Genomic DNA, 17,484 nt, shown 5'->3' with positions numbered 1-17,484 from the left:
AGTCATTATGGTTGGAAAGGACTTTTAAGACCACCAAATCCACGCCCAGCACTGAGCCACAGCTCTCAGCAGCTCAGCTCCAGGGCTTTGGGATCCCAGCCCCCTGGGCAGCCTGTTCAGTGCTTAATAACCCCCTGCCACTGAATCATTATGGTTGGAAAGGACCTTTAAGACCACCAAATCCAAGCCCAGCACTGAGCCACAGCCCTCAGCAGCTCAGCTCCAGGGCTTTGGGATCTCAGCACCCTGTTCAGTGCTTAATAACCCCCTCGGACTCTTGACTTTTACTCCCAAGAGACACAAAATGACACAAGCATCAAAACCGCTTTTATTCATCCCTTCCCCCAGCTTGTTTGTTCCCCACACCTTATTTCTCAGCTCCAGGACGCCCACGGGGCCATTTGCCCCCCACCCACACCAGTGATGGTGTCAGAGTGAAGGGTCTTTGCACGAGCCCCTCAGCCCCACGCTCAGGATGCGGCCACCTGCGTGAGCGGCTCCTCCAGGTACTGGACCAGCGCCTGTGCCTGTGAGCAGAGAGAGGTGTGAGCAGTGCCCAGGGGGGTTTACAGCCTGTGCCCACCTCCCCACTCCTGCTTATTGTCATTGATGCTTTGTTTTGGAGCCTCCCAAAGTGTGGTGCAGAGCCTGGGCTGCCACAGGGGACAGGACAGTGAGGAAAGAGGCGTCCCAGGCACAGCAGCTTCCTCCACCACTCCCATCTTCATCCTCCTCTTTCCCAGCCCCACAGCTGGGATGCAGCTCTGCAGCCCCCCACCCAGCATTACCTTGGCCTTCAGCATCCCGAATCCCACCGTCTCCTTGGCGTACATGCAGAGCAGCAGGTTTGCCACCCGCGTGATGGCCACTCGCCCCTCCTGCCCGAGGGAGAAACAGCACCTCATCACGCCCCCAAAGCCTGGCAAGGTCCCAGGGGACCCCCCCAGAGCCACAGCAGCGCCCAGGGGAGGGGAGGGCAGCCCCCAGCCCCACGTTACCATGCAGTCCATGAGGATGAACTTGAGGTTGTCTTCATTGAAAGCCTGGTGCCCGTTCTTGTCGTAGGCCACCCAGATGTTGCTGGCGATGGCAGCGGTGACCCTGGCATCGGTGTCGCCGTAGCCTGAGTAGGCGAGCAGGGAGCCCTCGTTGTTCAGGAGCCTGCAAACGAGACGTGGGGGTGAAATGGTGCCCAGTGGGGCACCAAACCCCATGGTGGTGCCAGAGGGTAGAGCAACCCCCAGCAGCCCAGCGCTGCTGCCAGGGCACCCCAGGTCTGCAGGGGATTTTGGGGGGGTTCAAAGCCAGGAAGCCCCAGGGTGGCCGCGGTGCCATGCAGCGCTGCAGGGGCTGCATGCTGTTGCAGCTGCAGGGCTGTGAGCAAGCCCTGTGCTCCACGCACAGCACCAGCACTGCACAGCACCAGCACCGCACAGCACCAGCACCGCACCAGCACAGCACAGCACCAGCACAGCAAAGCACCAGCAAAGCACCAGCACAGCACAGCACTGCACAGCACAGCACCAGCACAGCACCAGCACTGCACAGCACAGCACCAGCACTGCACAGCACCAGCACTGCACAGCACCAGCACAGCAAAGCACCAGCAAAGCACCAGCACAGCACAGCACTGCACAGCACAGCACCAGCACAGCACCAGCACTGCACAGCACAGCACCAGCACTGCACAGCACCAGCACTGCACAGCACCAGCACAGCAAAGCACCAGCAAAGCACCAGCACAGCACAGCACTGCACAGCACAGCACCAGCACAGCACCAGCACTGCACAGCACAGCACCAGCACTGCACAGCACCAGCACTGCACAGCACCAGCACAGCAAAGCACCAGCAAAGCACCAGCACAGCACAGCACTGCACAGCACAGCACCAGCACAGCACCAGCACTGCACAGCACAGCACTGCACAGCACCAGCACTGCACAGCACCAGCACAGCAAAGCACCAGCAAAGCACCAGCACAGCACAGCACTGCACAGCACAGCACCAGCACAGCACCAGCACTGCACAGCACAGCACCAGCACAGCACCAGCACTGCACAGCACAGCACCAGCACTGCACAGCACAGCACCAGCACAGCAAAGCACCAGCACAGCAAAGCACCAGCACAGCACAGCACCAGCACAGCACCAGCACCAGCACAGCACCAGCACTGCACAGCACCAGCACAGCACGAGCACAGCAGAGCACCGCACAGCACCAGCACCGCACCAGCACAGCACCAGCACCGCACAGCACCAGCACAGCACTGCACAGCACCAGCACAGCACCAGCACCGCACAGCACCAGCACAGCACTGCACAGCACCAGCACAGCACCAGCACCGCACAGCACCAGCACAGCACCAGCACCGCACAGCACCAGCACAGCACTGCACAGCACCAGCACAACACAAGCACAGCACCAGCACAGCACCAGCACCGCACAGCACCAGCACAGCACCGCACAGCACCAGCACAGCACCAGCACCGCACCAGCACCGCACAAACCCCCCTGGCAGGACCCTCCCGGGGTGTGAGCGGGCATTTCCAGCAGCCCTCTCGGCCGCTACTCACAGGGTGCTCTGGACCCCGCCGGTGTTGGCCTGGCTCAGCACCTGCGTCAGCGCTTTGGGGCGCAGCATGGCCGCGGCCCCGCTCGGGCGATGGCGATGGCGGCGCCAGGCCGCGGCCGCGTCAGCGGGGCCATGCTCGGCCCGGGGCACGCTGGGACTTGTAGGCGCCGGCTCCGAGGGCTCCGAGGGCTGGGTCAGGCCGCGGGTGGCAGCGGGGGCTCGTTCCCCACCCTGAGCCCGAATGAGGGGAGGGGGCTCCAGCCCCAGCCCGCAGGGAGGCTGCAAAGGGAGGGGGCGCACGGAGGACGCGGGTGCGGGGCTGAGTGCAGGATGGATCCAGCTCAGCAAGGGCGTGCAGCTGCTGATGGGAGCGGGGTGTCAGGGTGGGATCTGGGTAACGAGGGGGTGCAGGATGGAGCCAGCTAACAAGGGGGTGCAGGATGGATCAGAGTAACAAGGGGGTGCAGGATGGATCAGAGTAACAAGGGGGGTGCAGGATGGACCCAGGTAACATGGGGGTTGCAGGATGGATCCAGCTCAGCAAGGGCATGCAGCCTGCTGATGGGAGCGGGGTGTCAGGGTGGGATCTGGGTAACGAGGGGGTGCAGGATGGAGCCAGGTAACAAGGATGGTGCAGGATGGATCCAGGCAATAAGGAGGGTGCAGGATGGATCAGGGTAACAAGGGGGGTGCAGGATGGACCCAGGTAACGAGGGGGTGCAGGATGGAGTCAGGTAATGAGGGGGTGCAGGATGGATCCAGGTGACCAAGGGAGGTGAATAAGGGGGTACAGGCTAGATCACTAGATCAAGTTATTGAGCAAGTGCAGGATGGATCAGGGTAACAACGGGGTGCAGAATGGACCCAGGTAACAAGGGGGTGCAGGATGGATCCAGGTAACGAGGGGGGTGCAGGACGGATCCAGGCAACAAGGGGGGTGCAGGATGGATCAGGATAACAAGGGGGGTGCAGGATGGATCCAGGCAAAAAGGGGGTGCAGGATGGATCAGAGTAACAAGGGGGTGCAGGATGGATCAGGATAACAAGGGGGGTGCAGGATGGACCCAGGTAACAAGGGGGGTGCAGGATGGACCCAGGTAACGAGGGGGTGCAGGATGGACCCAGGTAACAAGGGGGGTGCAGGACGGATCCAGGCAACAAGGGGGGTGCAGGATGGACCCAGGTAACGAGGGGGTGCAGGATGGATCAGGATAACAAGGGGGTGCAGGACGGATCCAGGCAGCACCCAGCTAAGGGGGGCGTGCAGACCCACTCCAGCTATCGAAGACAGACCGGGCTGACGGGAGGCCGCGGGCCCAACGGGTTACCGGAGGGTTGCGGGTCGGCAGCCGCTGCGCTCGGCTCATCCCCAAAACCCCCCCAAACCCCCCCAAAATCCCCCCAAACCCCCCTTGCGCCCCCCGGCGCTGCAGCCATCCTCCGCGCCGCCAGAGGGCGCTGTCGGCCCCGCGGCGGCGCTCCGGCACGGCGCGGCGCGCACCGCCCTCCTCTGTTGGCGGCCCGGGCTGGCGGGGCGGGAGGCGAAGATGGCGGAGCCGAGCGGCGGCGGCGGGTCCGGCCCCGGCGGGGAGGGCGAGGCGGCCCCGGGCGGCCCCGGCGGGGCCCTCATCCGCGTCACCGTGAAGACCCCCAAGGACAAGGAGGAGATCGTCATCGCGGACGGCGCCTCCGTGCGGGAGGTGGGGGTTGGGGGCGGGGGCGGGGGGCTGGGCCCGGCCCCGGGGCCGCGGCTGGGCGCGGGGGCGGCTCTGAGGGGGGTGATGGGGCGGGGAGCCGCGGGCGGGGGCTTTGGGGGACGGGGGCAGGACTTTAGAGCGGCGGCGAAGGGGCCGGGGAAGCGGGGGAACATGGCTGCGGGCTGGAGCTGCGGCCGGAGGGACTTGGAGGACTTTTGGCGAGCTCCGGGCCGCGGGAGGTGGGGCGGGGACGGGGGGAGCTGAGGCGGGCTGGGGGCTCCGGGGGGCCGGGCCTGGACGAGCGGGGAGAGCACGGGGAGAGCAGGTGCCTGGGGGGGCTTCGAGTGGGGAGCTGACAGCGGGGATGGGGACGGTGTGGGGAGACGTGGTCCCCGGGGTAACCCCGGGCGGGGGCCGTGGCTGTCGCGCTCGTTGTGGGGCGGCTTTGTGGGGAGGGGGAGGTGGGGAAGGGGCCTTCGGCGTGGATGGGGAAGGCGGTGAGAGATGACGGGGTGCGGGGGGGAATCTGGGGCTCGGCCCCGTGGTCTGGGCTGCTCGGGAACGGGACGGATGCTGCGGGGGCCGGAGCCGGGGGAGTGCGAGCGGGGCTGCCGGTGAGAGGGGGAGGGAGGGAGGGAGGCAGCCGCCTGTTGAGGGGTGGCTCCGGGCGCAGGGAGGCGGATCCCTCGGGGGAGAGGAGCGGGGCAGGTCTTTGGGGCGCAGGTTGGATGGAGCAGAGGAAAGGCACCATCAGCCCGGCTGTGGGTAAGGGAGGGGTGGCTGCTTCTGCGAGGGAGCTTCGCAGGGCGCAAGGACACGGGCAAGTGGGAGGAGGCTGCTGAAGGCCTGGCCCAGGCGCTGTCGGAGCTGTTTGCCCGCCGGGATGAGGCATCTTTGGCACGGCTCTTGGTGTGTTGGCTCACAAATGGGCCCTGACCCGCGGTGCTGGGCAAGAGGTTGCGGTGTGAAGGACCTGGAGGGCAGCTCCGGGGAGCAGAGGCGTGGGGCAGGCAGGGGCTGGGGGACAGGGCCCTCCTGCTCCCTCCTGCACGGTGACCAGGCTGAGCTGGGGCTCGGGGCTGTGCTCTCCCAGCCAGCAGTTGTGAGGGTACCTGTCCCTGGGATGGGTCTTTCTCTGCTGCTCTTTCTCCCCTGGCCTTTCCCTCTGAACCTCCAGTAGTTTGTGTCTGCCAAATGCAAGGCTGGCTGGCTTTTTCCCCCTCACAAATGGCCTTGGGAGTGCCCAGCCAGGCTGGCAGGTGCCCATCCTGCGAGGAAGAGGTGTCTGCCTTCCGTGGGCTGGCAGGCTCAGAGGGAGCTCAGAGGGCTGCAGAAAGAGGAGACCTAGTTTCTTTCCATTGGCTGATAAAGGATTGTTCCCTTTTCCATGGAGCTCTGTCCTGTATTAAATCAGAGTTGGGCTTTCCTTAGGAAAAAGAAATGCAGTGAGCAGAAGCAGTTCAGTCGTTCAGAGGATAAATAGTGTGCTTGGGTTAGAGCTAAGAGGCACACTGGATCTTGCTTTGGAAAGCTTCAGCTCCTCTAGAGGCAATTGCTCTGTTCTTTTGACACTCCCTCCTCGTTCTGTAAGTGCAGAGCTCGCTTTTGCTTTGGTTTCCTTTTCCTGGGTGCCTCAGACATCCCCAGCAGCTGATGCCTGAGTTGGTGCCTCCACCAGCTCCTTCTGGGTGAGGTACTGAAGGGCTCTCAGGTGGGATCAGGAGCACTGGCTCCATGTTTCTGCCCTCAGTCCTCTGCCTGAAACACACTTTTCTTTGCTTTTCAGTTCAAAGAAGAGATTTCCAGGAGGTTTAAAGCCAAACAGGATCAGCTGGTTCTGATCTTTGCCGGGAAGATCCTGAAGGATGGAGACACGTTGAATCAACACGGGATCAAAGATGGGCTGACTGTGCACTTGGTCATTAAGACTCTGCAGAAGTAAGAAGGGATTTGGTCTGGAGGGGGCTGGGGGATGCAAATATCCAGTGGTGGAGGGTTTGTGCCTCTGGTGGTGGTGAGTGGGCAGGAGAGCTCTGCCATGGCTGTGCCATGCAGCCCTGGGGCTGCTGCTTCTTGGACTGTCTCACCCTGGTTACACAGCTCTGTGTGTTACTGGCACATGCCTCAGGGGATCAGCTCTTCTGTAACACAGCTCCTGGGTGTTTAGAGCATGTATCATTGAGTCATCTTGAAAGAACCTGTTGGAACTCAAATCTAAAAGGTTTAGATTGGAGATGGGGAAGAACTTTTTTCCCTGAGAGGGTTGTCAGCCCCTGTCCCAGGCTGCCCAGGGAGCTGAGGGAGTGCCCAGCCAAAGCAGAGCCTGGATGGAGCATGTGGGATGGACCCCTCACTCACTGCCAGAGGGACACTGAGGGGCTGCAGCGTGGCCAGAGCTGGGCAGTGGAGCTGAGAAAGGGGCTGGAGCACAAGGGTGCTGGGGAGGGGCTGAGGGAATGAGGGTGTTGAGGCTGGAGAAGAGGAGCCTGAGGGCAGCCAGCAGCACTCTCTGTGACACTCCCTGACAGGCTGCAGGGGCCAAACAGGGGGTGATAGGACAAGGGGAAATGGGCTCAGGTTGCCCCAGGGGAGGCTGGGGCTGGAGCTGAGGCAGAACTGTTTTCCTGAGAGGGGTGTCAGCCCTGTGCCAGGCTGCCCAGGGAGCTGGGGCAGTGCCCAGCCCTGGAGGGATCCCAAAGCCCTGGAGCTGAGCTGCTGAGGGCTGTGGGTCAGTGCTGGGCTGGGCAGGGTGAGACCAGGGCAGGGACTGCAGCAGCTTCAAGGGCTTTTTCAACCAATGTGATTCTCTGGTTCTATGTAACTTGATCCTAGCTGTAACCAAGACAGGTTGCTGTTATCAGAAATTGCTTTCCTGATGAGTTTGTGCTGAAGCTAACACCCAGTTTTTCTTTCACTTCCCATCCTGTGCTGTGCCCTGAGCCTGTGCTGGGGGCTGGGTGCCATGGGGCAGGGTCTCTGTGGTGCCCACGTGTGTGTCTCCATGGGCAGGGCTGGGTGCTCTGCCTCAGCTTGGCACAGCCCTGGGGCAGCCCCCAGGGTACCTCCCAGCTGGAATATGGCTCACTCATGTCCCTCTGCACCATGTGGCTCAGCCTGAGAAGGGGAGGCAGGATTGCAGGGTCAAGCTTTTCTCTCTGCTGGCCAAGGGAGCTTGTTCTTGGCACTGTTGCTGTTCCTCAGCATCATCCTTTGATCCCAGACAGCCTTTGCAGCCCTTCCTTGGCCTCCCAGTGCAGTTGTGCAGTTCTGCTGTCCCCTGAGGGAGCTGCCTTAGTCAAGATTGGGGCTGTTCCCTCCCCTCACCCCCCTCTTTTTCACAAAGACAAGCAGATGTATCGTCAGCTCCTGCAGGAGGCCTCTGTCTGCACCCTGGGCTACCCTCACAGCAAGCTGCAGTGCTGGGAACCCCTTTAGAGAGCAAACAAGAACTCTCTTGGCTTGCTGATTTGTTTTCCCCCTGCTAATAGTCATAGAAGACATTGCAACCTCTTCCTGTGCTGAGAGAAACCAAGTGACCTCTCTCCAACTTCCTTCTTCCTTTTTTGTTCCACTTCCTACTTGCTTTGTTCCCTCCCTCTCAGTGGCTGCTGGTTTTCAGCAGCAGGCAGGTGAGTCTGCAAAAGGCAACAGGGACCATCAGGTTTCATTTTGGAGTGAAAAAGGAAGGGGAGTTAGAGAGAGGAATCATCCTTGGTTTGGAAAATACACCACCAACCAAGGACTTCTTGTTCTTCTTTACAAACAGCATTATCTGAGGTGAGTAAAGGGGATTTTGTGGTCTAATTTCATGTGAAAGCTCTTCAGCACTAGCCCAGGACTCACTGTTGTGACTGCAGATGCTTCAGGGGATCATTGATTGTTCTCTTTCACATTCCTTTAAAGATCCCAAGGAGGAACTGGGATTGCAAGGGATGAGCCTGGGTTTGGTTCACTCCATAAAGCTCGTGTCCAGCATCTGGTTTTCCATGGCCTGTGGCACAGTATCTGCATGTGTGTGTTAGAGGAGGCTGGAGGCAGCTGGTGTTGGATGGAGGAGCCTTGTGTGTGAGGCCCAGCCAGCAGCAGAGAGTCAGAGAATGGTTTCATCTAGAAGAGACCTTTGAGCTCATGGGGTGCAGCCTCTGTCCCAGCCCCAGCACCCACCAGCCCATTGCCCTCAGTGCAACACCCACCCAGCTCTGAAACCCCTCCAGGGACAGTGACTCCTGGGCAGCCCCTTCCAATGCCTGACAGCCCTGGAAGCAAAGCAATTCCTCCTCACATCCAGCCTGAGCCTCCCCTGGTGACACTTGAGGCTGTTTCCTCTTGTTCCATTGCCTGTTACCAGGGAGAACAGACCCATCCCCAGCCTGGCTGCAGCTGCCTTTCAGGTAGTTGTAGGGAGCAATAAGGTCTCCCCTGAGCCTTCTTTTCTCCAGGCTCAACAGTCCCAGATCCCTCAGCCCTTCCTCATCTGAGACATGTCTCCAAATCCTTTCCCAGCTTGGTAACCCAGCCTCTGGATCCTCTCCAGCACAGAGGAGGGGCCCAGAACTGGACACAGGGTTCAAGGTGCAGCCTCCCCATCACCGAGTCCAGGGGAATAATCAGCTCCCTGCTCCCACTGACAACACCATTCCTGATCCAGGCCAGGGTGGCCTTGGCCTTCCTGCCCACCTGGGCATGCTGCTGGCTCATGTTCAGCTGCTGTCAACCAACAGTCCAGGTCCCTCTGTGCCTGGCAGCTTCCAGCCACTGCTCCCCAAGCCTAAAGCACTACTGGGGGTGGTTGTGGCCCAAGGGCAGGGCATGACACTCGACCTTATTGACACTCATGGCATTAACCTTGGCCCAGCCATGCAGCCTGTCTGGATCTCTGTAGAGCTTCCCTACCCTCAAGCACATCCACACTTCCACCCAGCTTGGTGTCACCTGCAGACTCACTGAGGGTGCCCTCTGTCCCCTCATCCAGCTCAGAGGTGTGGCTTTGTAGCCAAGCTGCCCAGAAATGCTCTGCAGCTCCATGGGACAGGTGCTGCTGCCTCATGCCTCAGTTTCCCTGCCTGCAGAGTAAAGCTGATGTTCAGCTCTGCCCCTGGGAGCACGGATGGGAACACTCAGTGCCTGGGAGGCTCTGCAAGAAGCTGCCTGGTGTTTACCCTGCCCTGCTGTGACCTCTGTGGCTTCTGCAGGAGCAGCAGGAGGATTTTCCTGTTTGGAGCAAACCCGTTGCTCAAGGATGTGGCTGAGGGAAAGAGTTCAGGGTGATTCCAGGTGGAGCTGGAGGCAGCTCAGGGTGAAACCCATCAGGCCATTCAGTGTGGGCTGTGCTGAAGTGGCAGGAGCTGTTGTGCCTCGGGGTGGGAGGCGGGTTCCACCATCCTGTGTGATCTCCGGGGACTCTGCTCCCTGTGCCACGGCTCGGGAACTTCACTCCTCCTTTTGTTTCTTTGCAGGGTCCAAGATTCAACATCTGCTGCTTCTGCCCCCAATGCTGCTTCTGCCCCCACTGCAACCCCTTCCTCTCCTGCTGCCCCATCTCAGCCGTCCACATCCAGCAGCACGGCTCCCGAGGCGGGGGGCGGCCGGCGGAGCAGCGGGACAGGGACCGCGGGAGGCCCCGGGGACGGCGGCCCCGGCAGCGCTGCCTCCATCCTGTGTGAGTGAGGGCTGAGAGCAGGGCTGGCATGGCAGGAGGATGGCTCAGACCAGACCAGGAGGCAGGCTTCTTGAGCCCTGGAGCTGTCTCTGCCTGCTGCAGGCTCTGCACGAGCCGCTTCCCCTGCTGGGGGTGGTGCCAGAGCCCTCAGTGCAGTGTGTGGGGGTGTATCCTCCCTCCCTCCGAGCTGTGGGAAGGTGGGGTACCCCTGGATGAGTGTGGGTGCAGCTCAGCTGATGTGCTCAGCCTTTTTGTGCAGCTTCCCACAGTCACTGGCTCTCCCCTTCTCTCCCTCTCCAGCTGGCTTTGGTGGCATCACTGGACTGGGCAACCTTGGCATGGGCTCTGCCAACTTCATGGAGCTCCAGCAGCAGATGCAGCGCCAGCTGATGTCCAACCCTGAGATGCTTTCTCAGATCATGGAGAACCCCTTGGTGCAGAACATGATGTCTAACCCTGACCTCATGAGGCAGATGATCATGGCCAATCCCCAGATGCAGCAGCTGATGGAGCGAAACCCAGAGATCAGCCACATGCTGAACAACCCAGAGCTGATGAGACAGGTGAGGCAGCAGGCCAGGGCCTGCTCAGGGCCATCTCTGTGGACCAGCTCCTATCTTTACTCTCCAGAGGGGGTGTGAATGCCAGATCAGGGATTTTTAGAGCTGTCTTCCTTCTGCTGTGAGCTCCCCACAAACAGATGGTGGTCCTGAGTTATGTGAATACTGATTACTCAGCCCACGTACTTGCAACTCTTCTCTCCCTCTCAGGGCTGTTGAATCCATCATGTGTGGGCCCAGGGAGGATGCTGGGGTCATCCTGGCCTGCTGCATACAGGGCTCCTCTTCTGATTCAGAGGAGTGAAGGTGCTGCAGAAGCTTTTTGTTTCTCCTGGTCAGATGCAGACTGCAGAGCTGCACAGTCAGTATGTCACTGCCTCTGACAGCAGAGATCATTAGTCCTAGGCCAGGATCCCAGAAGTGTTGATTTTCTGTGCAGTCCCAGAACAGAAGACCCTGACCAGAGCAAAGGCTGATTGGAAGGGAAGCAGAAGGGATGAGCAAGAGCCTGAGTGTTAAACAGCCCTTGCCAGGACTCTGCTGTTCCCCCAGGAAGATTTGTCAGGAGGCTTTTGGGGTTGTTGCTGAATGAGCCTCGTTTCCAGCTGCCTTTTGCTTCTCTGTCAGCCACACATGAGGTTCCAAGTGAGATCTGGACATTTCCTTTTGCAGGGGAGACCCTTCAGAAGTCTGGAAAGGGGGGAATTTCTTCCAAGTGGGAAGGATCCAATCTGTTCCACCTTCTCAGTTTTTGAATGCAGCTTTGAGTGGGAACAGAGGGATGTCCAAGGTTTGGGTGTCTCCAGCCCCCTTAGAAGCAAAACAATCTCATGCAGCTGAATGGAGGTTGAGGAGGAGGAGAGCTGAGCAGGGATGGGAGGAGCCAGGATCCCTGGGCTCTCTTTCCTTGGATAAATGATCTCTCTGCTTTGTGGCTGTGAAATGGGTTTAATCACACTCCTCCTGGGAGCTGAGATTTAACTCTTTCAGTGCATGGAGTTACTACCAGCCTCTCAATCCACTCCAATCTCCTGAGGTGCAGGTTTGGGGCTGAGCTTTTCCCTGTTTCCCTCCTCCTGGCAGACAATGGAATTGGCTCGAAACCCTGCCATGATGCAGGAGATGATGAGGAACCAGGACCGTGCCCTGAGTAACCTGGAGAGCATCCCAGGGGGCTACAACGCGCTGCGCCGCATGTACACGGACATCCAGGAGCCCATGTTCAGTGCAGCCAGGGAGCAGGTACGGGCTGCACACAGGGAGGGGGGTGAGCACAGGAAGGGGCCCCTTCCCTCTCCTTCCCCTGCTGCTCTGACCTGGCCCCAGCAGCAGAACCTCCTGCAGGGGCTGGCCCCTCCATCCTCCCATGCTTGGGTGCACAGGGCCTGCCCTCGCTCCTCTGCCCCTGTGCAGGATGGAGGCTGCTGTGTTCTCTTCCCCTTCTCTGGCCCTTAGACAGACTGAGGGCTGCTGTGCCCACTCCTGTGCCACTCAGCAGGCTGGAGGCTGCTGTGCCCACTCCTATGCCCCTATGCAGACTGAGGGCTGCTGTGCCCTTGGTCCTGTGCAGACTCGGGGCTGCTGTGTCCTCTCTCCTGGGCCCCTGTGCAGACTGGAGGCTGCTGTGCCCTTGCTCCTGTGCAGTCTGGAGGCTGCTGTGCACAGTCCTGTGCCCCTATGCAGACTGAGGGCTGCTGTGCCCTTGGTCCTGTGCAGACTGGGGGCTGCTGTGTCCTCTCTCCTAGGCCCCTGAGCAGGCTGGAGGCTGCTGTGCCCACTCCTGTGCCCCTCTGCAGTCTGGAGGCTGCTGTGCCCACTCCTGTGCCCCTGTGCAGACTGGAGGCTGCTGTGCCCTTGCTCCTGTGCAGTCTGGAGGCTGCTGTGCACAGTCCTGTGCCCCTATGCAGACTGAGGGCTGCTGTGCCCACTCCTATGCCCCTATGCAGACTGAGGGCTACTGTGCCCTTGGTCCTGTGCAGGCTGGGGGCTGTTGTGTCCTCTCTCCTGTGCCCCTGAGCAGACTGGAGGCTACTGTGCTCACTCCTGTGCCCCTGTACAGGCTGGAGGCTGCTGTGTCCACTCCTGTGCCCCTGTGCAGACAGTCTGGAGACTGCTGTGTCCACTCCTGTGCCCCTGAGCAGGCTGGAGGCTGCTGTGCTCTTGCTCCTGTGCCCCTGAGCAGGCTGGAGGCTGCTGTGCAGCCCCTGTGGCCTCATCCCTGGTGCACAGTGTCAGCTCAGCGTGGAGCTGGCTGGGCTCCAGCTGCCTGGAGCAGCAGAGCAGTGAGCACAGCTCTGTCAGCACAAGGCTGTGCAGACACCTCCTGTCTGGCATTACCTGCTGGCAGGTTTTACATCCATGGTTTAAAGCCCTGTGTTTGGGAGCTTAATCTAAGGCTGTGGCCACTTTTGGAGCCTGGGCTCTTTCTGAGGGGGGTGTGCTGTGGGGTACAGACCCTTCAGGAGGCAATTGATGGTTCATTTCTCTCTCCTTATGGCATGTGTTCAGCAAATTCTCAGCCTGGATGAGTGTGATGGGCTGTTCCTCGCCCATACCACGCTGGGCTTGGCCTGACATCCTCTGCTGGGCCCAACTGATTGCACCTATTCTTGTTTCTGTCCTTTTTCCCTAGTTTGGCAACAACCCTTTCTCATCCTTGGCGGGGAACTCTGACAGCTCCAGCTCCCAGCCCTTGCGGACGGAGAACAGGGAGCCTCTGCCCAACCCCTGGAGCCCCAGCCCTGCAGCCTCCCAGAGCCAGGCACCCAGCGAGGGCAGCACGGGCTCAGCCACCACCCAGAGCCCACCCACCGTGTCCAACCCCTTCGGGCTGAACGCTGCCAGCATCGGGGCTGGTGAGTCATGGAGCCAGAGAATCCCAACATGAGGGGTGGGAAGGGCCCTGCAGAGCTGTTGCAGCCCCAGCCCCTGCTACAGCAGGTTCCCCTGGCTCAGGGGGCACAGGAACGTGTCCAGGTGGGGTTGAGAAGCTCCTGAGAAGGAGCCTCCACACCCTCCCTGGGCAGCCTGGGCCAGGGCTCCCTCAGCTCAGCATCGAAGCACTTGCTCCTTGGGTTTAAATGGAACTTCTTGTGTTCCAGCTTGTGTCCATCAACCCTCATCGTGTCACTGGAGACAACAAAGTGCTGCCACAACCTCCTGACACCCACCCTTTAGATATTTGTAGCTATTGCTGAGATCCCCCTGAGCTCAGGCTTCTGTTCCCCAGGCTCAACAGCCCCAGGGCTGCAGCCTTTCCTCCTCACACACATGTTGCAGCCCCTCAGCATCTTGGCAGCCCTGCACTGGCCTCTCTGCAGCACTTCCCTGTCTCTCCTGAGCTGGGCAGCCCAGCCCTGGCCACAGGACTCCAGCTGAGGCCTCCCCAGCTCTGGCAGAGCACAGGGGCAGCACAAGCTCCCTGGCCCTGCTGCCCACACTCTCTTGCTGCCCCCAGGCTGCCGTTGGCTTCTTGCCCACCAGCCCACATTGCTGCTCAGGGTCACTTTGTTCTCCCCCAGCAGTGCCAGGTCCCTCTCCTGGAGCTGCTCTCCAGCAGCTCACCCCCAGCCTGGGCTGCTGCTGGGCTTGTTCCTCCCCAGCTGCAGGACTCTGCCCTTGCTGCCCCTCAGCAGGTTCCTCTGTGCCCAGCTCTCAGCCTGCCCAGCTCTCACTGCCTGCCAGCTCAGCCTCTGGTGAATCAGCCAGTGCTGGGGGAGGAGCCACAGCTCAGCCCAGCCCCCTCACAGGGCGCTTCCCACTGGCGTCAGAGGGCCGGGCTGTGCCTGCTCTCCAGATGAGCCGTTCCAGCCCAGCTGCCAGCACAGACGGTTTGCTTCACGTGTACCTGGGGTTACTTTGGGAACTCCGACATCTCTGCAGCCTGGGAGAGTGCAGTGGAGTTCTCTGTAGCGTTCAGCAACAGGACAAGGGATAATAGACACGAGATGGAGCACAGGCAGTGCCCCTGGCCCAGGAGGAGCAAGTGCTTTGGTGCTGAGGGGAGGGAGCCCTGGCCCAGGCTGCCCAGGGAGAGTGTGGAGGCTCCTTCTCAGGAGGATCCCAAACCCACCAGGACATGTTCCTGTGCCCCTTGAGTGAGGGGAACCTGCTGTAGCAGGGGGTTGGGCTGGAGCAGCTCTGCAGGGCCCTTCCAGCCCCCACCATCCTGGGCTTCTGAGAGCAGGGCAGAGTGGAGCTGCCGTGGCTGTCTCAGCAATACCCACCCCAGGCCAGGTGGGAAGCCAAGGCCTTGCTGTCAATGCCACGTTGTATTTCAGGTGGTGCAGAGGTTGCTCAGCCTTTTAAGGGGTCCTTGTCTTCCCTTTCCCCTCACAGGGATGTTTAACAGCCCAGAGATGCAAGGCCTCCTGCAGCAGATCTCTGAAAACCCTCAGCTGATGCAGAACATGATCTCTGCCCCTTACATGAGGAGCATGATGCAGACTCTTGCCCAGAACCCAGACTTTGCAGCACAGGTAAAAAACATGACCATCATCTTTCCTTTGTTAGTCAGGCCATGAGCAGGGTGCTGGAGACCAGTCTGCTGCTGTGCTTGGAGTGGTTCCAGTGCAGTCTGCTCCTGTCTTGGAGTGGTTCCTCCTGCAGAGCCTGGGGAGCTGGGGCAGTGGAGGGCTTTGGTGTGTTTCTCAGTGGCCTGAAGGCATTGGCAGTACTGAACCCCTGTGTCTTAGCACAGCCCCAACAAAACCCATGGCTTTCCAAAGGACATGGGAATGAGCTTCTCTTTGCCCCTGGCCAAGTTCAGCACTGCTGCCAGGAACTGAGCTGTCCCTCTTCAGTCCCCATCAGCAGGGGAAGGTGTTGAAAGCCCAGGGAGGGAGTGAGGGGCATGACTGACGTGTTCTTCATGGCTTAGCTTCATAGGGTTTGACAGCCAGTGGCAGCAACCCTCTGACCCTCCCTCCATGTGCTGTCTCTTGCTAGATCATGGTAAATGTCCCCCTCTTTGCTGGGAATCCACAGCTCCAGGAACAGCTCCGCCTGCAGCTCCCTGTCTTCCTGCAGCAGGTAAAGGCCCCTCGCTGGCCCTGTGCTGCTCTCATGGGCTCCAGAGCTCTCAGCCAAAGGGGACCAGGAAGCACGTGGGCTTTGGGGGGTCTGGGCTGTGAAAGAAAGGGGGTTGCACAGGGTAGAGGGCTCTTTTAGACAAAGCCCATCTACCTCTGAGTCACCTATAGATGGGCTTCAAATCAGACCAGTTCAGCTGCCTGAAACCCTGGTGTGGAACAGTCACTGCAACAGGAATGAAAGCAGCTGCTTGTGTCAGGGCAGCTGCTTCACTCAGGTCAAAGCCTTTTCCATTCCAAAAGTGTGTTGTCCCTCTTCTAATCCCATTTCACCTGGTTCATGTAGGAAACTGGATCTGAACTCCACGAGTGTCTCTGCAGCCGTGAGGGAGGGCCCAGACCTGTGGGTTGCTGTGGCTGGGGCAGCTCCTGCTGGATGCTACCTCTGTGTCTCTCTGCCTTTGTTCCCAGATGCAGAACCCAGACTCCCTGTCCATCCTCACCAACCCCCGTGCCATGCAGGCTCTCCTCCAGATCCAGCAGGGCCTCCAGACGCTGCAGACAGAGGCCCCAGGACTAGTGCCAAGGTACTAAGGGCTTTGGGGAGGGTTCCTGTGGGCAGAGGTGGGTACAGTGGTACAGCCTGCTGCTGATTCAGTGCACAGGGCACTGTCCTGGGCACAACTACCTCTGCTTGTGCCACAGGCCTCAGAGCTGCAGCTAATGAGCACTTCTGGTTGTTCTTCATGTGGGGAGCACTTGAGCCTTTATTTTGGGTAAAAGGTTTGGGAACCACTTGGTCCCTCTCTCATTGTTTGTTTGTGGTAATGGGGAGCAGCTGAGCTGAGGAATTTTGTCTCTGGAGAGCAGGGGGAGATGTGCAGCCCCAAAGTCCTGCTGCAGCCTCAGGCACTGAGCTCTGCAGCCCCTGGCAGGGAGCCTCTGGGGGTTACTGCTGCTCCCAGAGTGTGGCTGGTTTAACACACAGAGCTGTCCTGTAGCTGTGTTGGGGGCAGCAGGGCCAGGGAGCTTGTGCTGCCCCTGTGCTCTGCCAGAGCTGGGGAGGCCTCAGCTGGAGTCCTGTGGCCAGGGCTGGGCTGCCCAGCTCAGGAGAGACAGGGAAGTGCTGCAGAGAGGCCAGTGCAGGGCTGCCAAGATGCTGAGGGGCTGCAACATGTGTGAGGAGGAAAGGCTGCAGCCCTGGGGCTTGTTGAGCCTGGGGAACAGAAGCCTGAGCTCAGGGGCACCTTATTGATCAACCCCTAAAGGGTGGGTGTCAGAGGCTGGGGCCAGTGCCAGGACAAGGGGTGATGGGCACAAACTGGAGCACAGCAACTGCCCCTGGCACAGGAGGCGCAAGTCCTTTGGTGCTGAGGGGAGGGAGCCCTGGCCCAGGCTGCCCAGGGAGGGTGTGGAGGCTCCTTCTCAGGAGCTTCCCAACCCCCCCTGGACACATTCCTTTGCACCCTGAGCCAGGGGAACCTGCTGTAGCAGGAGCTGTGGCTGCAGCAGCTCTGCAGGACCCTTCCCACCCCTCACCATCCTTTGCTTCCACGTGCCTCAGTGAGGACCAACTGGGCAGAGCTGCTGCTCACTGCTGCCCTGCTCTCAGGGACCCCCAGCAGTGGCAATAACCCCTCTGAGCACACTCTGCTTCCTCCCCAGCCTCGGCTCCTTCGGCATGCCCCGAATGCCCCCGTCCTCCACGGGAGGAAGCACAATCCCGGAGAACCCCGTTCCCTCCGCGTCGACGCCGGCCAGTGCCTCTCCAGCCGGGGCTGGGACCCCCCAGCAGCAGCTGATGCAGCAGATGATCCAGCTCTTGGCTGGAGGAAGCTCCCAAGTACGTAGCTGCCCACTGCAGGCTCAAACTAGGAGCAAGGCCTGGCCCAATGGGTCTGTCTTGGTGTGGTGCTTTGTGTTGAGGTTGGGCTGACTGGTTCCTGGGGCTATTGTAAGAGCCT

At 60.4% G+C, this 17,484-nt stretch overlaps 2 protein-coding genes across 3 annotated transcripts; one reads left to right on the top strand and one right to left on the bottom strand.

Moving 5' to 3' along the window:
- Window positions 1-305: 305 nt before the first annotated feature.
- LOC133629099 (ragulator complex protein LAMTOR2) lies at window positions 306-2,706 on the bottom strand. 2 transcript variants are annotated; one of them, XM_062019757.1, is made up of 4 exons: window positions 2,576-2,706; window positions 999-1,161; window positions 789-878; window positions 306-527 (listed from the first exon to the last, which is right to left on the bottom strand). In XM_062019757.1, exons 1-4 carry the CDS (start codon window positions 2,641-2,643, stop codon window positions 471-473), a joined length of 378 nt encoding a protein of 125 aa, XP_061875741.1. In that variant the 5' UTR covers window positions 2,644-2,706; the 3' UTR covers window positions 306-470. The 2 variants fall into 2 exon arrangements, with proteins under 2 accessions (XP_061875741.1, XP_061875742.1); XM_062019758.1 differs by lacking the exon at window positions 789-878.
- A 1,385-nt stretch (window positions 2,707-4,091) lies between these two features.
- Window positions 4,092-17,446, top strand: LOC133629100 (ubiquilin-4-like; the record flags this gene model as incomplete). The annotated part of the gene is made up of 10 exons (XM_062019761.1): window positions 4,092-4,274; window positions 6,058-6,209; window positions 9,728-9,930; window positions 10,231-10,493; window positions 11,574-11,732; window positions 13,123-13,345; window positions 14,829-14,968; window positions 15,438-15,521; window positions 15,992-16,107; window positions 17,186-17,446. Coding segments are annotated over exons 1-10 (1,754 nt in total), but the record flags the coding sequence as incomplete, so codon positions are not given.
- Window positions 17,447-17,484: the final 38 nt, after the last annotated feature.

This window comes from Colius striatus, unplaced genomic scaffold (assembly GCF_028858725.1).
Source record: "Colius striatus isolate bColStr4 unplaced genomic scaffold, bColStr4.1.hap1 scaffold_150, whole genome shotgun sequence".
Classification (NCBI taxonomy): Eukaryota; Metazoa; Chordata; class Aves; order Coliiformes; family Coliidae; genus Colius; species Colius striatus.
Note: the sequence above shows the minus strand (reverse complement) of the source record. Positions and strands in the feature narration are given on the sequence as shown.

Bases quoted from the DNA above. Each gene is read 5' to 3' on its own strand.
- LOC133629099 (XM_062019757.1), bottom strand. From the start codon at position 2,643: ATGCTGCGCCCCAAAGCGCTGACGCAGGTGCTGAGCCAGGCCAACACC. The intron at 879-998 runs GTAACGTGGGGC...TCCCTCGGGCAG, and splicing joins TCATCCTCATGGACTGCATG to GAGGGGCGAGTGGCCATCAC. The intron at 528-788 runs GTAATGCTGGGT...CTCTGCTCACAG, and splicing joins TCGGGATGCTGAAGGCCAAG to GCACAGGCGCTGGTCCAGTA.